Source organism: Cololabis saira, chromosome 19 (genome assembly GCF_033807715.1).
Source record: "Cololabis saira isolate AMF1-May2022 chromosome 19, fColSai1.1, whole genome shotgun sequence".
Taxonomy (NCBI): domain Eukaryota; kingdom Metazoa; phylum Chordata; class Actinopteri; order Beloniformes; family Belonidae; genus Cololabis; species Cololabis saira.
This window is the reverse complement of record NC_084605.1, coordinates 20,478,471-20,497,966: the sequence shown is the minus strand read 5'-3', so window position 1 is coordinate 20,497,966 and position 19,496 is coordinate 20,478,471. Positions and strand designations below refer to the sequence as shown.

Sequence of the window (19,496 nt, the reverse complement as noted above, 5' to 3'; positions counted from 1 at the left end):
GTTGTTCTCAGATGTGAGTCGCTTTGGATAAAAGCGTCTGCTAAATGACAGTAGTAGTGGCAAAAGTAGTAGTAGGAGGGACCACAGCTCGGACATCTGTAGCTTTCAGTTTAATAGAAATACATCGGATGACTCTGAACTTCTTTCTTTTTCTTATAAACTCCATAAATCAGAAAGTAAATCCAAGTCTCTGGATTGTCGTACAAATTCTAGGAATCCCAAGAAAATGCTTATTTCATTTAATTTCCTAAAATCAACCAAACCAGAGCTGTGAACCTCAACCTGGCTCCAAATGACCATCTACGTGTCTGCTGCATGCGCACACTGGTAATTATCTGCTAAAACACCACCCTTAATAGCAGTATAAACTATTTACACTGTAAGATGACACCAAATAGTCCTTTATTAGTCCCATATGGGGACAATTGTGGAGAGTTACACCAGAAACATGTGGATTGGGAGAGGCACAACATAAAAGAGTGTCAAATAAATAACTTATTTGATAGTAAATAACTCAGAAACATACATACATATATACATATATATATATATATATATATATATATATATATATGACATAACCAACGACTGTAAAAACAAGAGAAAGCATTTGGTCACGTGACCCATTGGTTTCTGAGGATCATAATCGTTACGCACCAACAGTCTTTGACTTGGTCACAAGGTTTTCACACAGTTACGTTATGGGAACACTGACATCCTGACTGTCAGCTTGTGTATTAATGCTGCAGAGATGAACGGCTCGCTCACCGTCATCACTGACTCGGTTGTTCTTCGGTCCAGAGACTTGGCTCTCCTCAGGGGGGGCAGGGTGGAGGGAAAGTCCAGACCCTGGTCCACGTCACGCCTCTGCTCCTGAACAACACAAATCAACACACTTCATTGTGAAAGTTGAGTCGAGTCAGAGTCAAAAGTTCAGACAGGAACAACGTTCGAGTCGCTGTGGAAGCAATTAACAGCCGAGAAAATGTTGTTTTATGGCTGCATTCATTAGGTTTATTGAGTTGATATATGTTTGAAAACTCAAGCGTTGGACAGCAATCTGCCTAATCTGAGGAAGAAAACTAAAATAAACAGTGATGTCACAGCTGCAGAGGGCGCGGGTCCGTTACATCTCCTCTGTGAATCAGCTCTGCTGCTCCTGATGACATCATCGCCGAGCCCTTCGGCAGCAGAGCAGATTTACTTCTCATGTTTAAGTTAAGCAGGACTACAAACTTTAATGGTGCCCAGTTAAGGACCGTCATCGTCCACTTTCAATCTTCAGACTCTTGACTGTGAAGCCGTTTCTACCTTACATGCGCTTGGTGTTATTAGTCACACTTGGCCCAGTGATGGTTCTGTTCTGCCCCATGACGGCGAGGATAATGGTTTACAACCATCACTTCAGTAAAGTGTTGAACCGTGGCTGTGTGTACACATGATCAGCTGCATTACATCTCTCTGGAAACATCCATGACGAACACAAGCTGTATAAAAAGAACTGAATAACCCCCGGGTGACATCATCCAGAGGTTCTCTGAAGACTCCTTTTGAAGCCTCTTTGTCGTGTCTCTGTATCAACTGATCCTGGTTGATCCGAAAATGCGGAAATGGATGTAACCAGCAGCCCTGGAAGCCAGCTGGAACACATCCACTAGTTAAATAAACAAAAGTTAGCAATTGTAGTCTGGTTGGTTTATTTCTTGTAAACCTATGATGCAACTTTATGTTACCTTTACATTTATTCTGATCAAATCTCTCCATAGATCCACTGAAGTGACACCCAAAACAAGTGCTGCCGGAGAAGAACTCTTATTAGAACTATTATGGTCTGTTGCACCTTTAGTTTTTCTCTTCACACAGCTCAGAAGTTAAAGTGACAGATAGTTGTTTGATACCACCCTCCTTTATTTCATTTAGCCCGATGTGGTACATAGAAATTCACCCTCAACTTGCAGTTGTCAAAGATATATAATATTTTATATTATATTTGTGCACGACTGATAAAAGACGTCAGGGCCACGAGGGTCTGAGTGATTGTGCTACTGAGCAGGGTCTCTGGTTTGCTCGAGTCGAGGTTTTTTTCGTCCCGAGTGCAGAGGGCCAGGGTGGGAAAGGGAAGTGTAATCACCAGGGGAATCCCATTAAAGAATGGAAACTGGAAATGAACACAGCACACACACTTCTGACCTCTGACCTACAATCAAAACAAAGACAGGACAGAAAGAGGGAGAGGGTGGAGGGGAAACAGAGAGCAGCAGGAGTTATGGAGAGGGGGTGGTGAAGAGGGATTTGAAAAGAAGAAAAACGGGAGGCGAGGGCTCCGCTCCTCCGCTCCGGTTCTGCCACATGGCGACAGTTAATATAACCACTCAGAGCATCTCTGTAGTAAACAACGTTGGCACCGTGGGAGCAAACACGCGCGCCTGTTCACGTTACCTCGCGGTTGAAGCGCCGGTGCTCGCTGCGGCCTTGTCTGGCTCCGCCTCTCCCCGACTCCTCCACGTCCATTTTCTCGGGATGCTCCAGCTCCAAGGCCTCCAGCTTCTCGATGACACCGGAGCGACTGGAAAAGGATGAAAAAACCCAACAAGAACAAGGTTTTAGGACGTAAAGACCGTAAAGATGTTTAAGACCGTAAACAAAACAGAAAACGTTCTACCACCACAGTCTGACAAACATCTGCCTCCGTTTAGAGCCGCTAATCAGATCAGTTCTCCAGCACTCCTCCGAGATCAGCTGCTCTTCCCTGCGACACGTTTTACTTAAATCAGATTTCATCTATTTACGGCCTAAATTCTAGCTGGGAGATATTTTGTCGGTGGACTTGAGTCACATCTCTGTATATCACTCAATCGAATAGTAAAAAGTCCCAATTTAAATGTCAGAATCTATAAGATTCTACAACAAAAAGGGGCCAAAGATATTTTTACTATATCAAATTCACTGAAAAAGGGGGTCGTTCAGCAAGAATGCCTCCTGTACAGGATCCACCTCAAGTGAACAATGGGCTTTGGACCACAGATGCAAAAATCTGTCCATCTGTAAGCATCTTTAAACGTTAAAGTTCACCCCCCGCTCACACATGCTCCCACACGAGCCCTTTGTTGAGGAATCTGAATCGCAGGGAGGAAGAGGAGGCAGTGGGAAATATTGTATTACTCTCTTGGCTAAATGCTCCCCTTATTTGGGGACTCTTCGGCCTAAGCTGCTGTCCTTAAAAGGGAAGGAAGGCGAGCAGGATGAGGACACTTTGAGGCCAAAGCACTCTTTTTTCTTTGTTTTTTGTTTTTTAAAGTATTCAAAAGCCGAGACCCAGACATACTGATGAAAAGTTGTCAGAATGTACGTTTGACAACAAGATTGATGCATGTCATGATGGTCAAGTCTAGGTTTAAAGCATTTGTTTTGATGTCTGATGTGACCGCCAACGTTAAAAACAAAAACAAACAGAAGCTCAATCAGGAGTGCTGTTTAGTTTTAATATTTATTTCCTGTAATACGGCTCAAGTTCCCGTAAAGCAACTGTCAACTTCACTCATGGCTTCATTTCAGCTCATATTGGTTGTAATCCTCTTTCAGCGGTATAGGTTTACATAGATAAAGAAAATACACATGAAGACATAACCAGCTCAGGATACGTTACAGTGTAAAAGATCTTTATGAGCAAAGACTTGACCGAAATACAGAAGCAGTGTGTTAAAAACGACTTCCTCCTTCACTGCGTCTATATGGATTAAAGAGGGCAACGATCAGCCAGGTGCTGCCGTTACAGGCGAGGGGTTCATTTATCATCAGCAGGGTTTGACATTAACTGTTGCCCCGGGCAACTGAGCCGTGTTGGAGCGAGTGTGTGATCCCAGACTGTACATGCCTCGGTTAGCCTGTAAATGTTCAAGTTCATGACTGTACAGTCAAAAAAAAAGACTGAACAAGTCTGACTTGTTCAGAAGGATTGCTTGGAGGAAAAAAATAAAAAAGGATCACAGCAGCTTGGTGTGGGTTTGCAAAGCTGCCTGAACAATTTTCCTTGAGCAGATTATGCAAACACCTCGTTCGGCCTGTCGAGCACGATGGCGGGGGGCAGGGGTGGAGGAATGGGGACTTGTTCTTGCAGCTACAACACCTGGACACCTTCAAGTCATTGAGTGTCAAATCTGAGGCCATTTACATGACAGCTAGAACTGGATTGTGCTGCAGGACAAGGATCCCTAGAACACCATCACATCTACATCAGAACGGCTGAAAAGGACCAAGAGCCGCGTTTAGACCTGGTGTTAACAGCCGTCCTGGAGGATCCAGTTCAAGTACAGGTGGAAACGCACCCATGACCCATGTACAGACGCACCGAGATCTGACCCCTTAGGTCACATTTGTAGAAGGTCTGGGCCACTCGTGACCACATTTATGCAATAACAGCGTCACATTCAAGGGAAAACGAACAAGCAGGAGCCATGACGACGCACAACCAGAGACGTTCTATAAACCGAGACAGCCCACTACGGTTGTGTTTCTTGTATCTGTGTCACGTGACTGCCACGCCCCCTTAGGAGACCGGAAGTAGGTCCTGAGTCTATTGAGTCCTATGGGAAAAGTGAACGTGAGCACAGATTATTACCAATTCCTTCGCCCCATAGTAACCTAAGTAAATATAGGACGCATTTTTCAAAAGCCACAAACCTTCTGAACATTCTGACACCAAAATGGAAATTTTCAGACCGACAGATTAGGAGAAAATTAACTTTGTTTGAGACCTGTCTCTGTCTGAGCAACACACTCTCGCGAGATTTGGCTCTCATCGTTTTCCCATCGGATAAAATTAAGTTTAAAACTAAAATAAAACTTGCTTCTTTGCTTAATAATACTGTTATTTTTATTATTTAAGTATTTTTGGAAGAAAGTTGTACTGTATCTAGGGTTGTATGTTCCAAAACGATGTGGGGAGAGGAGTGACCACGCCCACTTAGGAGACCGGAAGTGTATACCATTCCATACCATTGGCAGTAACGGCAATGCGCTATCTTGTGTATAGAAGATCTTTGGCACAACCACCGTCACCAACTGTTGATCGTCTTCTTTTGTCACATGACTCGGCACATTTTCGTGTATTGCAACGTCTCAGGTTTTTAAACGCAACAACTAAGGATTTAATCTCTGCAGGAGGAGCTTGGGTGCAGACTCTACCGAAAACACACCGGCGGACAAGGTTTGGAGGAGGAAAGCCAATCCGACCTGCAAGGCATCTCATCTACCAGGAGGCAATACTTTGAGCGTACATCTACAGGAGCATCACTCATCACTCTTTGCATCCTCATGTATCGGGGTTCGCTGGCGTTTTATGTGTCGGAAAGTCCAAGTAACGAGTGTTTGTGGCTCTGAGCCAGGCGCATCAGGCCACATCAGCAGAAAGGTGGGGGCCAAAAGGAGCCGAGTACACCAACTGCAAGACCACTTAAACACGTCTACTTTTTTCACATAATTGCCTCATAATTTGAGTGTTAATAAAACCTGGACTCGATCGGAGACGACTTTACAGGCAGACCTCGGTGTGTGCGGCTGGAGGACTGCAGCTCTGACACTGGTCAGCAGGACGGGGAGCTGCAGGTGATGCTGCTGTCGCCAGTTCACTCCGGACGCGTCGGACTTCCAGTGCAACTCGGAGTACTTCCACGTGCAAAAGTTTGCGGACGACGTTTCCACCGTGGGTTGTATGTGATTTGTCTCCATTAGGCAGAAACAAGTTTTTGCTTCCCTTCGACCTTTAAATTGCTTCCATCTTCGCGTTTTTTCGTTTCCTTTGACATTTTCTGCTTTATGACTTAACCACAAAACTGCTGAATAGCTCAATTTCCGATGTCATGATGTAATCATGTTGCAGGTAACGAGATCAAGATGTCTTTATGGTACATGTATGCGTCTAAAACAGTTGTATAGCAAGTACATAATTATCTTTGCATGTTCTCACGGCTCAGATCAGAGTCTGGTCCAAGTGAAGGCTGGAGTCGAGCGCTCGCAGCCCGACGCCCAACGTTGACATCACAACATCTCTGTTCACTACCAGTCCAGACTAACACTTATCAGAACGATAGCTGTGATATTTCTGCGTCACGTTACAGCGTTAAGTCTCATACCAGTGCCCCTAATGGGAAGAACCGCTAGGTTTTTAAAAACTTGCGTTCCCGTCGAGACTACTGAACCAAAATAACAAATAAATAGACGGGAGGACGGGGTGATTGTTGTTGGGTAACATTTTTCCCAGAAACGCACGTAAGTAATGTTTAGAGTGCAACAAAGCTGACCTCGTCTCCATTTCATCAGATTAAGCTCTTCTCGTCCTTCACATTAAACCCACTTCAGTTGTGATCGTGTGCGTTACTGTGTCCAAGTCTGTGTATATAAATATGTCTTTGAAAGGTTAAAGCCTGCAGCCCAAGTGCTTCCAGACCATCGACTGCACCTCCGAGATGATTTTCCAAGAAAAAACGCTCCACTAACCTGTTCCAGCAGATTAAATCAGAGGCTGATTAAATGCTTCACCTGTCAGCGAGGGCACGAGGCCTTATCTCCGTAAATCACCTACAGGCGTGTGTGGTTCCTTCATTCAAGCATCTCTCAGTTAAAGAAAACATACCTTTGACTGAAGAAAAAAAAATAAAAAGTTTCTTCTTGTAGTTAATCAGATCCATTAATCTAATGAGGTGGACATGTTAGAAGCTGCGAAAACAGAAATGTGACGCACTTTTGCTTTCTCAGAAAAGCTAACGGCGTCAGGAGCTCATTACGTGGAATGTTGCTGAGATGAAACGTTGAGGTGTGATGTTGGACATCCAACAAGCTGCTCAGTTTGACGCTTTAACTGAATATAAAACAATGTGGATTTGTCAGACTCAGTCTGGAAGTCTGGAAGTAAATGACCCTGCTCCTCACTTTAGTTAGTGAACACGCTCCTAATGAGCAGCTTGGAGGCTTCTTCAACATTTATATGTTTTCAGGTTTCATCACCTGTCAAGATTACGACATGTCATCACTGTTCAGATCAGATTTCTTCACAATTCTTCACAAACCAGCCAAGATTTCAGGCCCCGATGTGAAATGTGTGTTTTCTAAATGTTAAATGTTAATGACACATCCGGGAATTCATTTCTGTAAATGATACTAAAACAAGCGTCACTTATCCCACAGACGTCAGGTTGTGGGTTCTGAATGTTTGCAGGTCCAGAGTTAACACTAGACTCGTTTCAGATAATCTGAACTTTAATGGATAAAGGAATAACCTTTTTCCCTTAAACTGTCCTCTAAACCCTACCAGTCTGCGCTCTGCGCCGTCTTCCCAGACTACAGCTGGTTGAAAAAGCTGGAGGGCGCGTGCGACTTCTGTGGTTCAAAAATAAGCCCATTTGTATAACAGCCTCTGGGAAAATTCCTCAACTTCTTCTTTGATTCGTTGAAGTAAACATTTTTTTGCATTTATGGTTTCAATCAGCAAGATTATGCCAGTTTTTAAAGCAGCAGTCCCTTCAGACACCCAAGTATTTGCTGTAACGCACAGGAAATGTATGGTTTTCCATAATATGTCCAATTTCAGATCCATCTCTTTAGATCCAAGGATAAACAGGATGACTGACTTATCTTCCTGATAAATTCAAATTCTTGCTATATATAAGTTTTTAATTGACTCAAAATTCCAGTACTGGTATCGACTTGGACAAATAAACAAATAATGACTGTCAAATGCAGCTCGTCTGTTTCCAAATGCAAAAAAAAAAGGAAAAGAAATCAGGGTACTGGTGATAGTAAAGAGAGATGAGCTGAGGCAGGAAGTTGGAGCGATTAAGGGGACAGTCGGGATGGACCCGGAGTCACTGACCTCCTCTCAGGGCTGAGGACGGCCTCCCTCTCCTGCCGCTCGGGGCTCCTGTAGCGGCTCCTCTTCTCAGCCTTCCTGGCCTCGGCCTCCAGCCGGCGGGAGCGCGACGCCTCATGGTGGCCGCCCCTGTGGCCGGCCGGGTGGCTGTCGGTGCTGGTGACCGTGCTGCCGCTGGCGTCCGAGTCCAGGGAGCTGACCGAGCCGCTGATGTGGGAGCCGTTGGAGAGCAGGGAGCTGCCGGAGGGGAAGGGGTCGCTGGGCGCCGGGGAGAGGCAGCGCGGGACTCCTCCCAAGCTGGAGCAGGAGCCTGTCGGGGAGAGCAGGTCGCTGGGGGGCTGAGGTGTAGAGCCGTGCAGCGGCGGGCCGCCCCCCCGGTCCACATCATCGCCGTTCACCGACCCGCCGTCAGAACCCTGGCCTGCAGACGTGCCATCACCTGAGGATGAGAGCACATTGCAGATGGCAGTTTTGTGTAAAAGTCCTCAGAAAAACCACCTTATGAGGGATTAAAATCATTTTAGCTAAATGTATAAATGTTTTTGGGTAAAATTAGTCTTCCCTAGTCTTTCTTAAGACCTGGAAACAGGCATTGTGGCATAGAATTGTCAAATTGGTTTAATTCACCGTACGAATTGTCACAGATTACTTTTGCAATACTGTATTTGACCCAGTCTTTGTATGTTTTGACTGTATAGAAACGTAATTCTTGCCATTGTAAGAATGAGATGTGTACCTGCTGTACTCTACTGCCCTTACTTTTTAACAACTTGTGCTTTGTATTATTTTACCTCTTTTCTTATCATTTTATTTCATTTTAATTTGTTATTTACTGTTTAATTGTGTCTTGCCGCTTTTAATGTCGATGTAAAGCACTTTGAATTACCTTGTGTTGAATTGTGCTATACAAATAAACTTGCCTTTCCTTGATTTTTGAAATCACAATTTCAATTTGCACAATTTCAAAGTGATGAATAATACACAAAATGATTAATGCAATGAAATGGGCTTTAACTTAGCTTAGGTCTATTGTCAATAAACAGGTTATTCCTCCTCACCTGTAGGGGGCGGTGGGGATCCCAGCGGTTGGTCTGGGGCGGCCCAGACTGCCGCCCCCTCAGCCTCTCTCTGGTTGAGCTCCTCCTGCCAGATGATGGAGCTGGAGTCTGGAACCTTCTCCGGTTCGGGGAGTCCAGAACCCGTCACCGCTACCTTGGCTGGGCCCGGTTCCTACGGGTCAAAACACACACACGGATGTAAAAACCACCGTAGCACAGCAGGTGGTGTGACGACAGGGTCCAGTATGAAGAGCTTTACCTGTGATGTTGTTGGCTCTACTTTGCGCTTCTTCTTCTGGTTCTGTTTGTTGGTTCGGGGGTATACAATCAACTGTTCGCTCCACCTACAAAAACGAAAGATGATGCGTTTCTGACACTTGTCCGTTGACACCGTATCCCAATCCACAGCCAGACAAATCAAATCAAACAAGCTACCCGTTGATGATCTCTCTGCTCTCTCCTCTGATGAAGTACTCCTGCTCGGGAGTGATGATGCAGAGAGAGTTCTTCTGACCCGTCTTGGGCTCAGCATCAATGACATCAGTGCAGAGGTTCATGTTCACCGTGCCCTGAGGCAGCGTGCTGGGCTAGGAGACACAAAATGGGACTTATTAGACCTTTCATGTCTCAAAAAGATCCAATAAAAAGATCAAGGATGTTACAGTTTTGGTTTCCTTCACAGACTTGCTTGGGTCAGATGTGGATGCACCAAACCAAAACGCTGATTAGGGATGGGAATTGATACGATTCCAATTCCATTGTCGATTCTACTTAACGATTTGGTTCTTTATCGATTCCCTTATCAATTCTCATTTGGGGAAAAAAGGACAACAATGCTAATATGATAGGCAGAGTTCGTTAGTTAAATAGTTACCAGCAGTATTATTAGCCAAGGACATGCTGACGTTGCTGCTGCTGCTGGGTTGAGAAGTACTGACGTTGGTCCGGAGCGGTTCGAAAACACGACATTCATTGATTGTTATTGCTGTGTGCACTAATGTTTTTGCATGTTGGTAGGTAGTATTTCCTCCCTTTGATGAAATATTCACTTGGCAAGTATTGCAAGTTGTCTTGTTGTCGTCTTTTTTTACTGAAATGTTACTGGACTGTCGAGCGTTTGATCACTTGGGCGCCGTGTATTGACTGCTGACTTATGCAACGTGCGTGTTGACGTCGTTCGTTCCCACTGGAATCGAACACACACACACACCGGGTGAAAAGAGGGGACGACGGCAGCAGGATGCCAGACTAAAGCCGCTTTGTGAGTGAGATCAGTGAACAACACAGGACTGGTTTTGTGAGCCGGCTACGCCACCGGAAACAAAAATCACAGTCTCTTTTTTTTTTAAGTCTAACCAGGGACCAGATGAAAGGCAGCCACGACTTTCCCGTACGGCATCTGTGACGGGATCGTGATAAATAAGGCTGAAGAAATCCCCTCGAATGTTCCTCTTTAACCTTCTCTGCATGTGCTGGAAATCTTGCCGTCTTATCATCGGGCTCTGCTGGACTATGCTTGCCACAGATGTTAAACAGGTGCCCGGCTCTTTCCAGCTCCTTTTAAGGCCACTGAACACCAATCCAGCTTTATTAAGATCCGTCTCTCAAACTCCCAGGGCCTGCCAAATATGGAAATTACACAGCATCATACTACAGACGCGTGGAAAAATTCCCTCTATCCGAAAGAAAATGATCAAGAGAGGAAGATGAAGACGGGACATCCACACAGGTTTCTCAGAGAATATGAAACTATTTTATTACAAACGGTGCTCTTTACCGACTAAAAACATTCAGGATCCATGCAGCTCCAAGACAAGCATGGAGAAAGACTCCATAAATATTTGGTTTTCTTTCACCAAAATCAAACCTTTACGTATGTAGGGGGATAATAACGCAGCAATGTGCATATTTTATGTATAGCATATTGTAATATGCATCTAGATACAAGATTTATTGTGCATTTCAGAAATGACGTATTAAATCAGGACAATCTGAAGCAGTTTATAACATCTGTTTTATAGTGAATAAATAAATGTGAGCTGGTCAGGATGAAACTCGGCTCATTTATGTCACCAAGCAACAGACTTGTGCATCTGTAGCTTTAACATCACATAAGTCACCATGCTGTAAATAACTTTATTTAATAACTAAAGTCGTCAATATCTGCGTCTTATCTTTGAAACAAGAAGAAATAAATGAATCAAATACATAAATGAGATCATATATGAATTCAAAAACTGCTGGAAAGTTGGAAATTCACTTGAGAGAAATCAGTTGAGTGATAACCGTGTGTTTTTTCCAACATACACACACTCGTGCATCAACTTCCAACTCTTTCTCCCTCTGAACTGGAAGGACCAGAACAAAGTACCAACAAGACGAATCAGCCCCTGAATGACGGACTAATGGGAAGGCACCCGGTGTCTTGCTGTCCCATGAATCCACGCCACAAACTAAATAAAACAGACGGAGGAATATTTTATCAACCAAAGATGTAGACAGAATCAAAGGAGACATAATATGATCGTTATTTTAAAAGCGGATAGCGATTCCTGAAGTCTTGATGACTCGTCAATGACATTTTGATCCAAAAAAACGCTTCAGAGAAAAGCTCTGTTCATAGCGGGCGTCCATCCGTCTGTGGTCGGACTTCAGAAGTCTCGGGGGCGCTGTAAAGTCTCGTTTATGTCCACAGACCTCCATTTCTCTGCTTTCTGGTCTTTTCCTTTCGGCTGCTCCCATCGGGGGTTGCCTCTCGCTGCCTCCATCTAACCCCGTCCTTTGCATCCTCTTCTCTCACACCAACTAACTTCGTGCCCTCTTTCACTTCAGGCAGCTTTTGAATTTTCTAGATATAAAACGGTCTCGGAGTTATGGTTACGATAAGTATTCTGATAAACCATAAAAGGGGTTTTAACTGCTTATTTTTCATAGTCTTATGAGTAGTTGCACTTAAATAAATAGCTAGAAGTTATTTGACACATACCTTAAACAATTTGGGCTAATTTTAAACTAATAGCTGAATAAAATGGTTAAAGTATTGTGCAATTCATATTCCGATGTTTCAGTAAATGGAAAGATGAATCAACTATAAAAACAGTCATTAGTTGCAGCCCTGGAGTGAGTGAAGACTGAGCCGGTGGTGCAACGGCGGGCCGTCCGTGGGAAGGGCGGGACCTGCTCCATCTGACAGCAGAAGAACCGAAGAGCAGCATCCAGACTGACCATCAAGGGCGTAGCGTTAAGAAAAAGCAGCACCACACAGAAACAAACACCAAGGTTTCACCCACACTGGTCGGAGAATCAGAGACAGGCTGCGTTACGAGCTTTGTCACTACAGTTGTGACTCCAACTGCTGTGCTTGGAAACCTGCAGGAACCTCCACCTCCTGAAGCCAGACCCATATCTCCTTCCTCCACCCGCAGTAACGCTGCGAGCTCCATCAGCGATCTACACTGAGGCCGAGACAGCGGTCACACAGGAATAACCAGGTGGAGGCTTCATTTTTACCGCCTGCTGAACACTGTTGCTGACGATGGACACGATGGCCGAGGAGAGGGACATCTTGGGAGGACTTATCACGTTCTTACTGAACCGTCACACCTGCGTGGCCCTAAACCAGGTGACAGGGTTGAATTGTGTTTTCATAATAAGCCCCTTTAAAGGGGACCTATTATGAAAAACACGTTTTTTCTTGCTTTAACATATATAAAGTGGTCTCCCCTCAGCCTGCCAACTCAGAGAAGGAGGAAAGCAACCAAATTCTGCAGTGTCTGTACAGCCGCCCGGATAAGCCGTCCAGTGTGATGTGGCCGTTCAGATTCTGCTCCCGTCGTTACGCAACGAAAATGCAATTTACATCGGTTGGCCTCCGATGCATGAAACCACGCCAAAAACTAACTCCGCCGGCCGGAGCGGCGGAGTTAGCGGTGTATCGCGTCATTCAGGCCCCGCCCCGCCCACTCAGAATCCCACATAGAGAATGAGGTTAGAGACTGGGAAGATAAAGACATGGCTCAGAGGCTGAATTTCTAATTTATTTAGCAAAAACAATAAAAAGCTTGTTTTTAAGACATTCAAGGCCTGTTTAAAATAGCTAATAGATGCCATAATAGGTCCCCTTTAATATTCCTGTTGTCCCTAGTACGGCTGAATCATGAATTGACAGAATTTTGATTAGATGTTTATGCTGTTTATGAAGAGGATTATGAAAATTCGTCAAAGCTGTGTGGTATAAAAAAAAAACGAATATCACAAAACAAATCCCAGCTCTTTCCAGCTTAGTTGTTAACGTCCATGTGTGAGTGCAACGCAGCACAGGAGCGTCCACCGTCCACTGAACGACCACATATGTACAAGTCCACAAAGCTACACGCCTTCCTTAAGCATGGGAACATTTTACATAAAACTAAGCCAGTAAAACAAGTGAAATGAGGGGTTGGCAGAGGGAGAGCAATGCCCAGGACTGACTTAGGTAGGAGCACTGGGTGATAAAAATGGGGAAAAAAGAAAAAAAAGAAAAGAAATCAGGGATAAAAATATTTTAAACAACAAAAAAATAAATAAAGTGAAATGCAGACTTCATGGTACACAGTATTGATTTCACAGCAGCACTGCTGGAGGCACACGGAGGGCAAATAATCGCTGACTGATTGAAGATAAATAAGATTACTTGGCTGAAGCTCGGGTCAACTGAAAGGCTACATTCAAGAAAGAAAAAAAAATGTATTTGTCGTTTGACCCCAAGTCATGTTGAGAAGATCAAACGCTCTTCTCTCTTACTTGGTACAGTTAGGTCCCGGCTGAATTACTGTACTCATTTGATCCTGGTCTCCTCGGTGTGAATGAAACTTGTTGCTTAGTAACTGTTTCTCTGCCATGGCAACAAAGCAAAGCGGATGTCTGCCAAAACTACCCCTGAAATGCAAATCAATTGTCCTTGGTTTGATTTCTACACAACTGGACCGAACCCAAATCCTCAGATTAGGCTCAACATCCAGAGGGAGGACTAACTTCCGCCTCGTCATGAGACAGTACTAAAGGAAACCACTCTCAAAGAAATCCCTGAATGAATTGAAACAACAAGCTACATTAAGAGGAATCTACACTGAAACGAGTCCACACGAGACGGACGGAGGAAATGCTTTGTACTGTAATCAGAGATGTCTATAAAAGGTCATTTTTCCATGTCAAAAACTTTCATGACAACCAAATCCAAATGTAAAACGTGCCAAAAACAAACTGGGCAGGCTTTTCAAGTAAGTGGAGTGCACCAACTCCATAAAGGATATAAATCCTGCAGGAGGCTTTTACGGGCCGAGCCAAAGGCAAGTCTGCCTCAGCGGGCTCTGGAGGGGAGACCGCTGTTTTATAAGCTGCATGTTCCTCAGCACAGCATCCTCCATCAGAACTTAACAGAATCCGCCCTCGCTCGGGCCAAAGCAACGGGTTTATCAGAAGAGGGGTGTGCTGCGGCAAGGCAAGTTTATTTGTATAGCACGATTCAACACAAGGTAATTCAAAGTGCTTTACATCAACATTAAAAGCGGCAAGACACAATTAAACAGTAAATAACAAATAAAATGATAAGAGGTAAAATAATAAAAAGCACAACTTGTTAAAAAGTAAGGGCAGTAGAGTATAGCAGGTACATCTCATTCTTAAAATGGCAAGAATTACGTTTCTATACGATCAAAACGTAAGACCGCGTCAAATACAGTATTACGAAAGTAATCTGTAACAATTTGTACGGTGAATTAAACCAATTTGACAATTCTTTGCCACAATGCCTTTTTCCAGGTCTTATTTCACACAACTGACGAGAATTACGTTTCTATACGGTCAAAACGTACAAAGACCAGGTCAAATACAGTATTACAAAAGTAATCTGTGCCGATTCCACGGCGGATGATTTCTCATTAAAAGATGGGCCACGGGACTCTTTATTTCCTTAAAAAAAGATGCAGAACAGACGCAGCTCCGGTTTCGAGCCGCCTCTTCTCGACCCCCTCCTTTAACCTCTTGGTCAGGATCATTGACCTCCGAAGCTTAGAAACTTTCATGGTGGTCTCATTCAGTTTCCATTCTTCTGCACGAAATCTGGTTGTCTTTTACCATCTAAACTTGCTTTTTATTTCCAGTCTTCCCTGAATACACTGGGCTCCAACGATCGGAGGCATTACGACTGCCATCCTCAGCAGAGCCGGGTGTTTGCTGTGGCAGGCTGTGTGTGAGGAATGTCTGGGTCTGGGGCACATCTGATGTTTCCTCTCTGGGTTTTTAGGGGCTAGCGCTCCTTTTCTCTCGCGCTCTGCGGTCGTGGGCCTTGTCGAGTACACTGCAGTTCACCAAATAAGGGCATCCAAGGAGGAATGCTGCTGTAGATGGGAGAGCATCTTTTTTGTGGTGAAAATAGTTCTGCTTTTAGTGGCTACTGTTTCAGATGGACCGCTGTCTGCCTGGCAAAAAATAGCAGGCGATGTAGTCACTCCCTGGACCCCGTTCAACATGCGGATTAAGATGTTTATGGCGTCGATACAGGCCTGACTGTTCATTCAAGAGCTCCGGTGTCGTAATCTTAAAAGTGCTGTGGAATTGTGGGGATTTTATTGCACATCTTTTTAAGCACAGACACCCAAAAATGGCAATTGAATTAGCTTGATTTTGCTTCCAATTCTATGCAAAGACAGCAACCAGCCAGGAGTCAGGATGGAGTTAATGACCATCTTGGATCAATCATACTGGAATTCAAGTGCAAACCGCAAATAAACACATATCTTATCAGCAAAAGCCAGACGACAGGTATTTGCTGTCAATAAGACATTCTCGGTTGATCGCACGTTTAAAAGAAAAAAGTATATAACACATAAGTGAACCATTCATTAATTATTACTTCTAGAAATGCTATTGGGAGTCAGTGGTTTACAATTAATGAAATGAGTTTAAAGCTGCTTTGATTGATAAAAGGTACCGTAGCATCCGCTGACGTTAAACAGACCTCACAAAAAGGAGATCTTTGAAGACATAAAATGAAGGAGTAGTTGATCCGAATAAAGCAGAAAGGGATACAAAAAACTTCTAAAAACACAACAAAGAAAGCGTTTAGACATCCATGAGTCCACAGTCCGACTAAAAGGAGACAGTTTCGTATCCTGACGAGACACAATCATCGGCGACTTAAAGAAGAAGCCACTAGTCCCAGCTAAAGGCTTGAAGACGTCGCTGGAACATTTCAGTCAGGAATTCTGGTGGAGGGAGCATCATGACGTGGACATTTATATAGCACTTTTCAACAGCTTTTCCGTGTGCCAAAGTGCTTTACAGCAAGTTATAAAAAGGAGGATAAATAAGAAAAATCTAAAACAATAAAACACAACAAAATCTAATAAGATAAAAGTTTCATCACACTACTGGGTGTTAAAAGCCATCTTAAATATTGGTTTTTAGAAAAGGTTTTAAAAAAATCTAGGCATGCTTTGCTGCTTGGACTATTTGCCATCAGAGGCAACGAGGTCAGGGAATCTGACCCCAGGTGAAGCTTAAAGTAGTGATGCAGCAGGATATGGACAATCAGCGTGAAAATAAATCCACCTCGCGATGGTTTCAGATGTAGAAAAATCTGCCTTGTGGAACGGTTCCAGTCAGAGCAGGAATAGTTGGTAGTGAGCTGCCTTCCCACTGATCTTGCACACATTAGTCGTGTGTGAACCACACTCTTATTCAGGAGAGCTCCTTAAGCAAAAGAAAAAAAAAAAAAAAAAAAAACACAGAAAGTTTGTCATGAGCCCCGGTGACAGATTTACCAAAACTCAAACACGGGAAGGGGCAGGAAAATGGCTGTTTACATGCAGCTATAAACCTCCACGCTGCGAGAGGCTCTGCAGGGTCGGCCTGTCAACGAGGAGCGATGAAAGTGCAGATAACGTGAGCAGATGATGACAAAGAGCTGCTGGATGTGGCTTGCCCGAGTCTGACGGCCGTGACAGTACCGGGACTTGTGGATGCAGAGCTAAACCCTGACCCTGAACGTCTCTTATCTGCCCTCCGCCGGTGTTTCGGGCCACTGTGTAAACAACGATGTGCATGATGAGATCAAGACTGTTAACATGTTATCAGCACAGGGGTTCTTTTCTTTTTTTTTGGTCGGAGAGACTCAATCCTCGGGGTCTATAACACAAAGCAGCCATTTCCCTGACCCACTTTTCCTGCCTTGTGGAGCACATGAAAAGACCGAAGGACAATGAGGCAGACAGTTTTGGAATCACAGCTACAATAAGAGGGAAAAACACAAGTGCACACCAGGCTGGGTGTCACTGGAAACAGGCTACACAGTGGAAACATGCACTCGCGTTCTCGCCGGTTTCCTCCCATTGTCATCGCCGGCAACACAGAGGGATTCACCGAATGTGCCTTCAATCTTCAAACGCTTGGCTCGTTCCCAGAGACGAAGTCGGGCTATTGAAGAGTCCGCTCATCTGTTTCTGCCGCCAATATCCGACTCGCATAAGTGAGATCCACAGTGACGCAATGTGCACAATGCCGGGCGGGGCCTGATGTTTGGAACGGGTGGCGATTGAAAACCTTTCACAAATTGCCGCTTACGATATACTAGCAAAGTGATGCGATGGACCAGCATCCCACTCACAGCGAATGAGAAGCGAGATCTTTGAAGCCTGAAGCGTGTGCGCTAAAGAGTCTTCCCTTCGAGTCACTCTTTCATCTACATGTAAGGACATTACGGTCAAACTTCTACTTCAAAAGAACCTACATTTACTTCCTAACCTGTCAAATACTGAGCGAGTATCCGTGTATCTGCCGCTAGCGTGTGGCCCCCCGGTGTTTGCACACAAGCAGCCTAATCTGCAGCCTGATCAGCCAGTATGGGTTTGGTCACCCGTGTCTCATTCCCTTGGCGACATACTATCACCACAAACACCGGCCTGCAGCCGGCACAGCTGACTTTCCTTCTTTCTCTTTTAAACCCCCTCTCCGTTGCCCTCGGGCCCTTTCGCAGCCCCCCCCCCCCCCACAAACACACAATTCAGCTGCGGCTCGAGTCCCAGAGGGCGCAGAACTGACGTGGGCCAGTTTTGCAGCAGTTTTGTGCTTCACCTTCAGGTCTCACCAGGAGCGTCTGTAAAGACCCCCTTGACTGGATTCCCGAGTTCACCGAAAGGCTTCAAGAAGTCGTGATCATTGTGCGATAGTCCCATCATTTCTCAATAAATCTTCTTCTTCCAAAACCCTGTAATGTTGATGTCGGAGCCAACTCCTGGGGTTTGATTTTTAAAAATCTCCTAAACAGTCTCACATCTGACTTCCTGCCAGCTCAATCCATTTAGCATAAATTGACAGACATTTTTATTGATTTTTTTTAGTCTTGGAGGAAGTGAACTTAAATGCTGATGCAGTGCAATCTCACCAGTCTGGACGAGTGTCAAGAACTGGCTCCACTATCAGACTCCTCAGTAATAAAGTACCAATATGCTCCGGGGGAAAAGGGGCTGGTATTTTGCAGAAGTACCTGACACCTCACCTGGTCGACCCATGTGCAGCAGCCGAGGTTTGAATCCCAGACTCTGGCACTTTAAGCGTCTCAACCCCATATTTCACTGTGAAAGACGGCTAGATCCACAGAAATCGTACAAATTAATTAAACTAGGCTCTAAATGCTTCGTGGAGCAGAGTTTGAACAGTCAACTCTGAAAAGTGGCAAATCTCCACCAAAAAAGCTCTTTAACCAGCCAGACCCTCACCTGCTGAAACACTTATAGACACAACATACGTCTCTGGGGGTAGAAGAGCAGCTCCATCTCCACCACAGCTGCCTCCTTGATCATCCCAGATTCGTCACGTTGAGGAAACTGTTGCACAGATCTGCCGTAATTGACCCGTTACAGTCGGGACTACCACACAAACTGTGAGTCAACAGCAGCTGGAGTTTTGGCAGGAGGCAGGCCACGGCCCGTTTTCCATCACAACACAAGGAAAACACCAGAATGTCAGCAGATTTAAACCGAAAATCACATTTTATTTATGTTTTTTGAAAAGACTGCTTTCAAGTAAGTGCAGCATCAAAGTGGCCGTTTCCCTTGAGCTATCAAAATAATAACGAACAAGCTTTTAAAATGTCTCAGAGCAAAAGACAGACATGAAACACGTTGCCACGACGGGCCGACGCGCATAAACTGTGACGTCAGTGCGGGAGGGGAGGACATGTGACTCATGGCAGCGATAAACAAAATAATGGTCACACATTGCTAAGAAATCTTCTGGGAAAAAGACTGAACGTGTTTATGTTGGTCGTGTAGGAGAGAAAGAAGAAGAGAGGTCTGGTTTCCGTTGGGTTTAGTGTTTTTGTTCTTTCTTAGCAGCCAAATGCTCTCTAAATACACAGAAAAGGCTGGGTGGTCATGTGATCAGTCATGTGAGCAGTGTGTTCACAAACCCCTGAACATGCCAACCCGAGTTTTGAGCCAATACCAAGCATTGATCTGATGTTGAGGGTTTTTTCAAACTTAAGTGCAACCACAGAAATAAACAAAGTACAAATATTCTACATTTGAATACATTAG

The 19,496-nt window shown here is 44.5% G+C and overlaps 1 protein-coding gene across 1 annotated transcript in view; it reads right to left on the bottom strand.

The window, feature by feature from the left end:
- The window catches only part of mprip (myosin phosphatase Rho interacting protein), a 71,736-nt gene that overhangs the window by 36,225 nt on the left and 16,015 nt on the right, over positions 1-19,496 (bottom strand). The window contains exons 4-9 of the mRNA XM_061708763.1: positions 9,358-9,509; positions 9,182-9,266; positions 8,923-9,094; positions 7,868-8,285; positions 2,440-2,566; positions 769-873 (exon numbers count right to left, since the gene is read on the bottom strand). Of these exons, the coding sequence (XP_061564747.1) occupies positions 769-873; positions 2,440-2,566; positions 7,868-8,285; positions 8,923-9,094; positions 9,182-9,266; positions 9,358-9,509 (1,059 nt within the window). The remainder of the gene's footprint in view (positions 1-768; positions 874-2,439; positions 2,567-7,867; positions 8,286-8,922; positions 9,095-9,181; positions 9,267-9,357; positions 9,510-19,496) is intronic.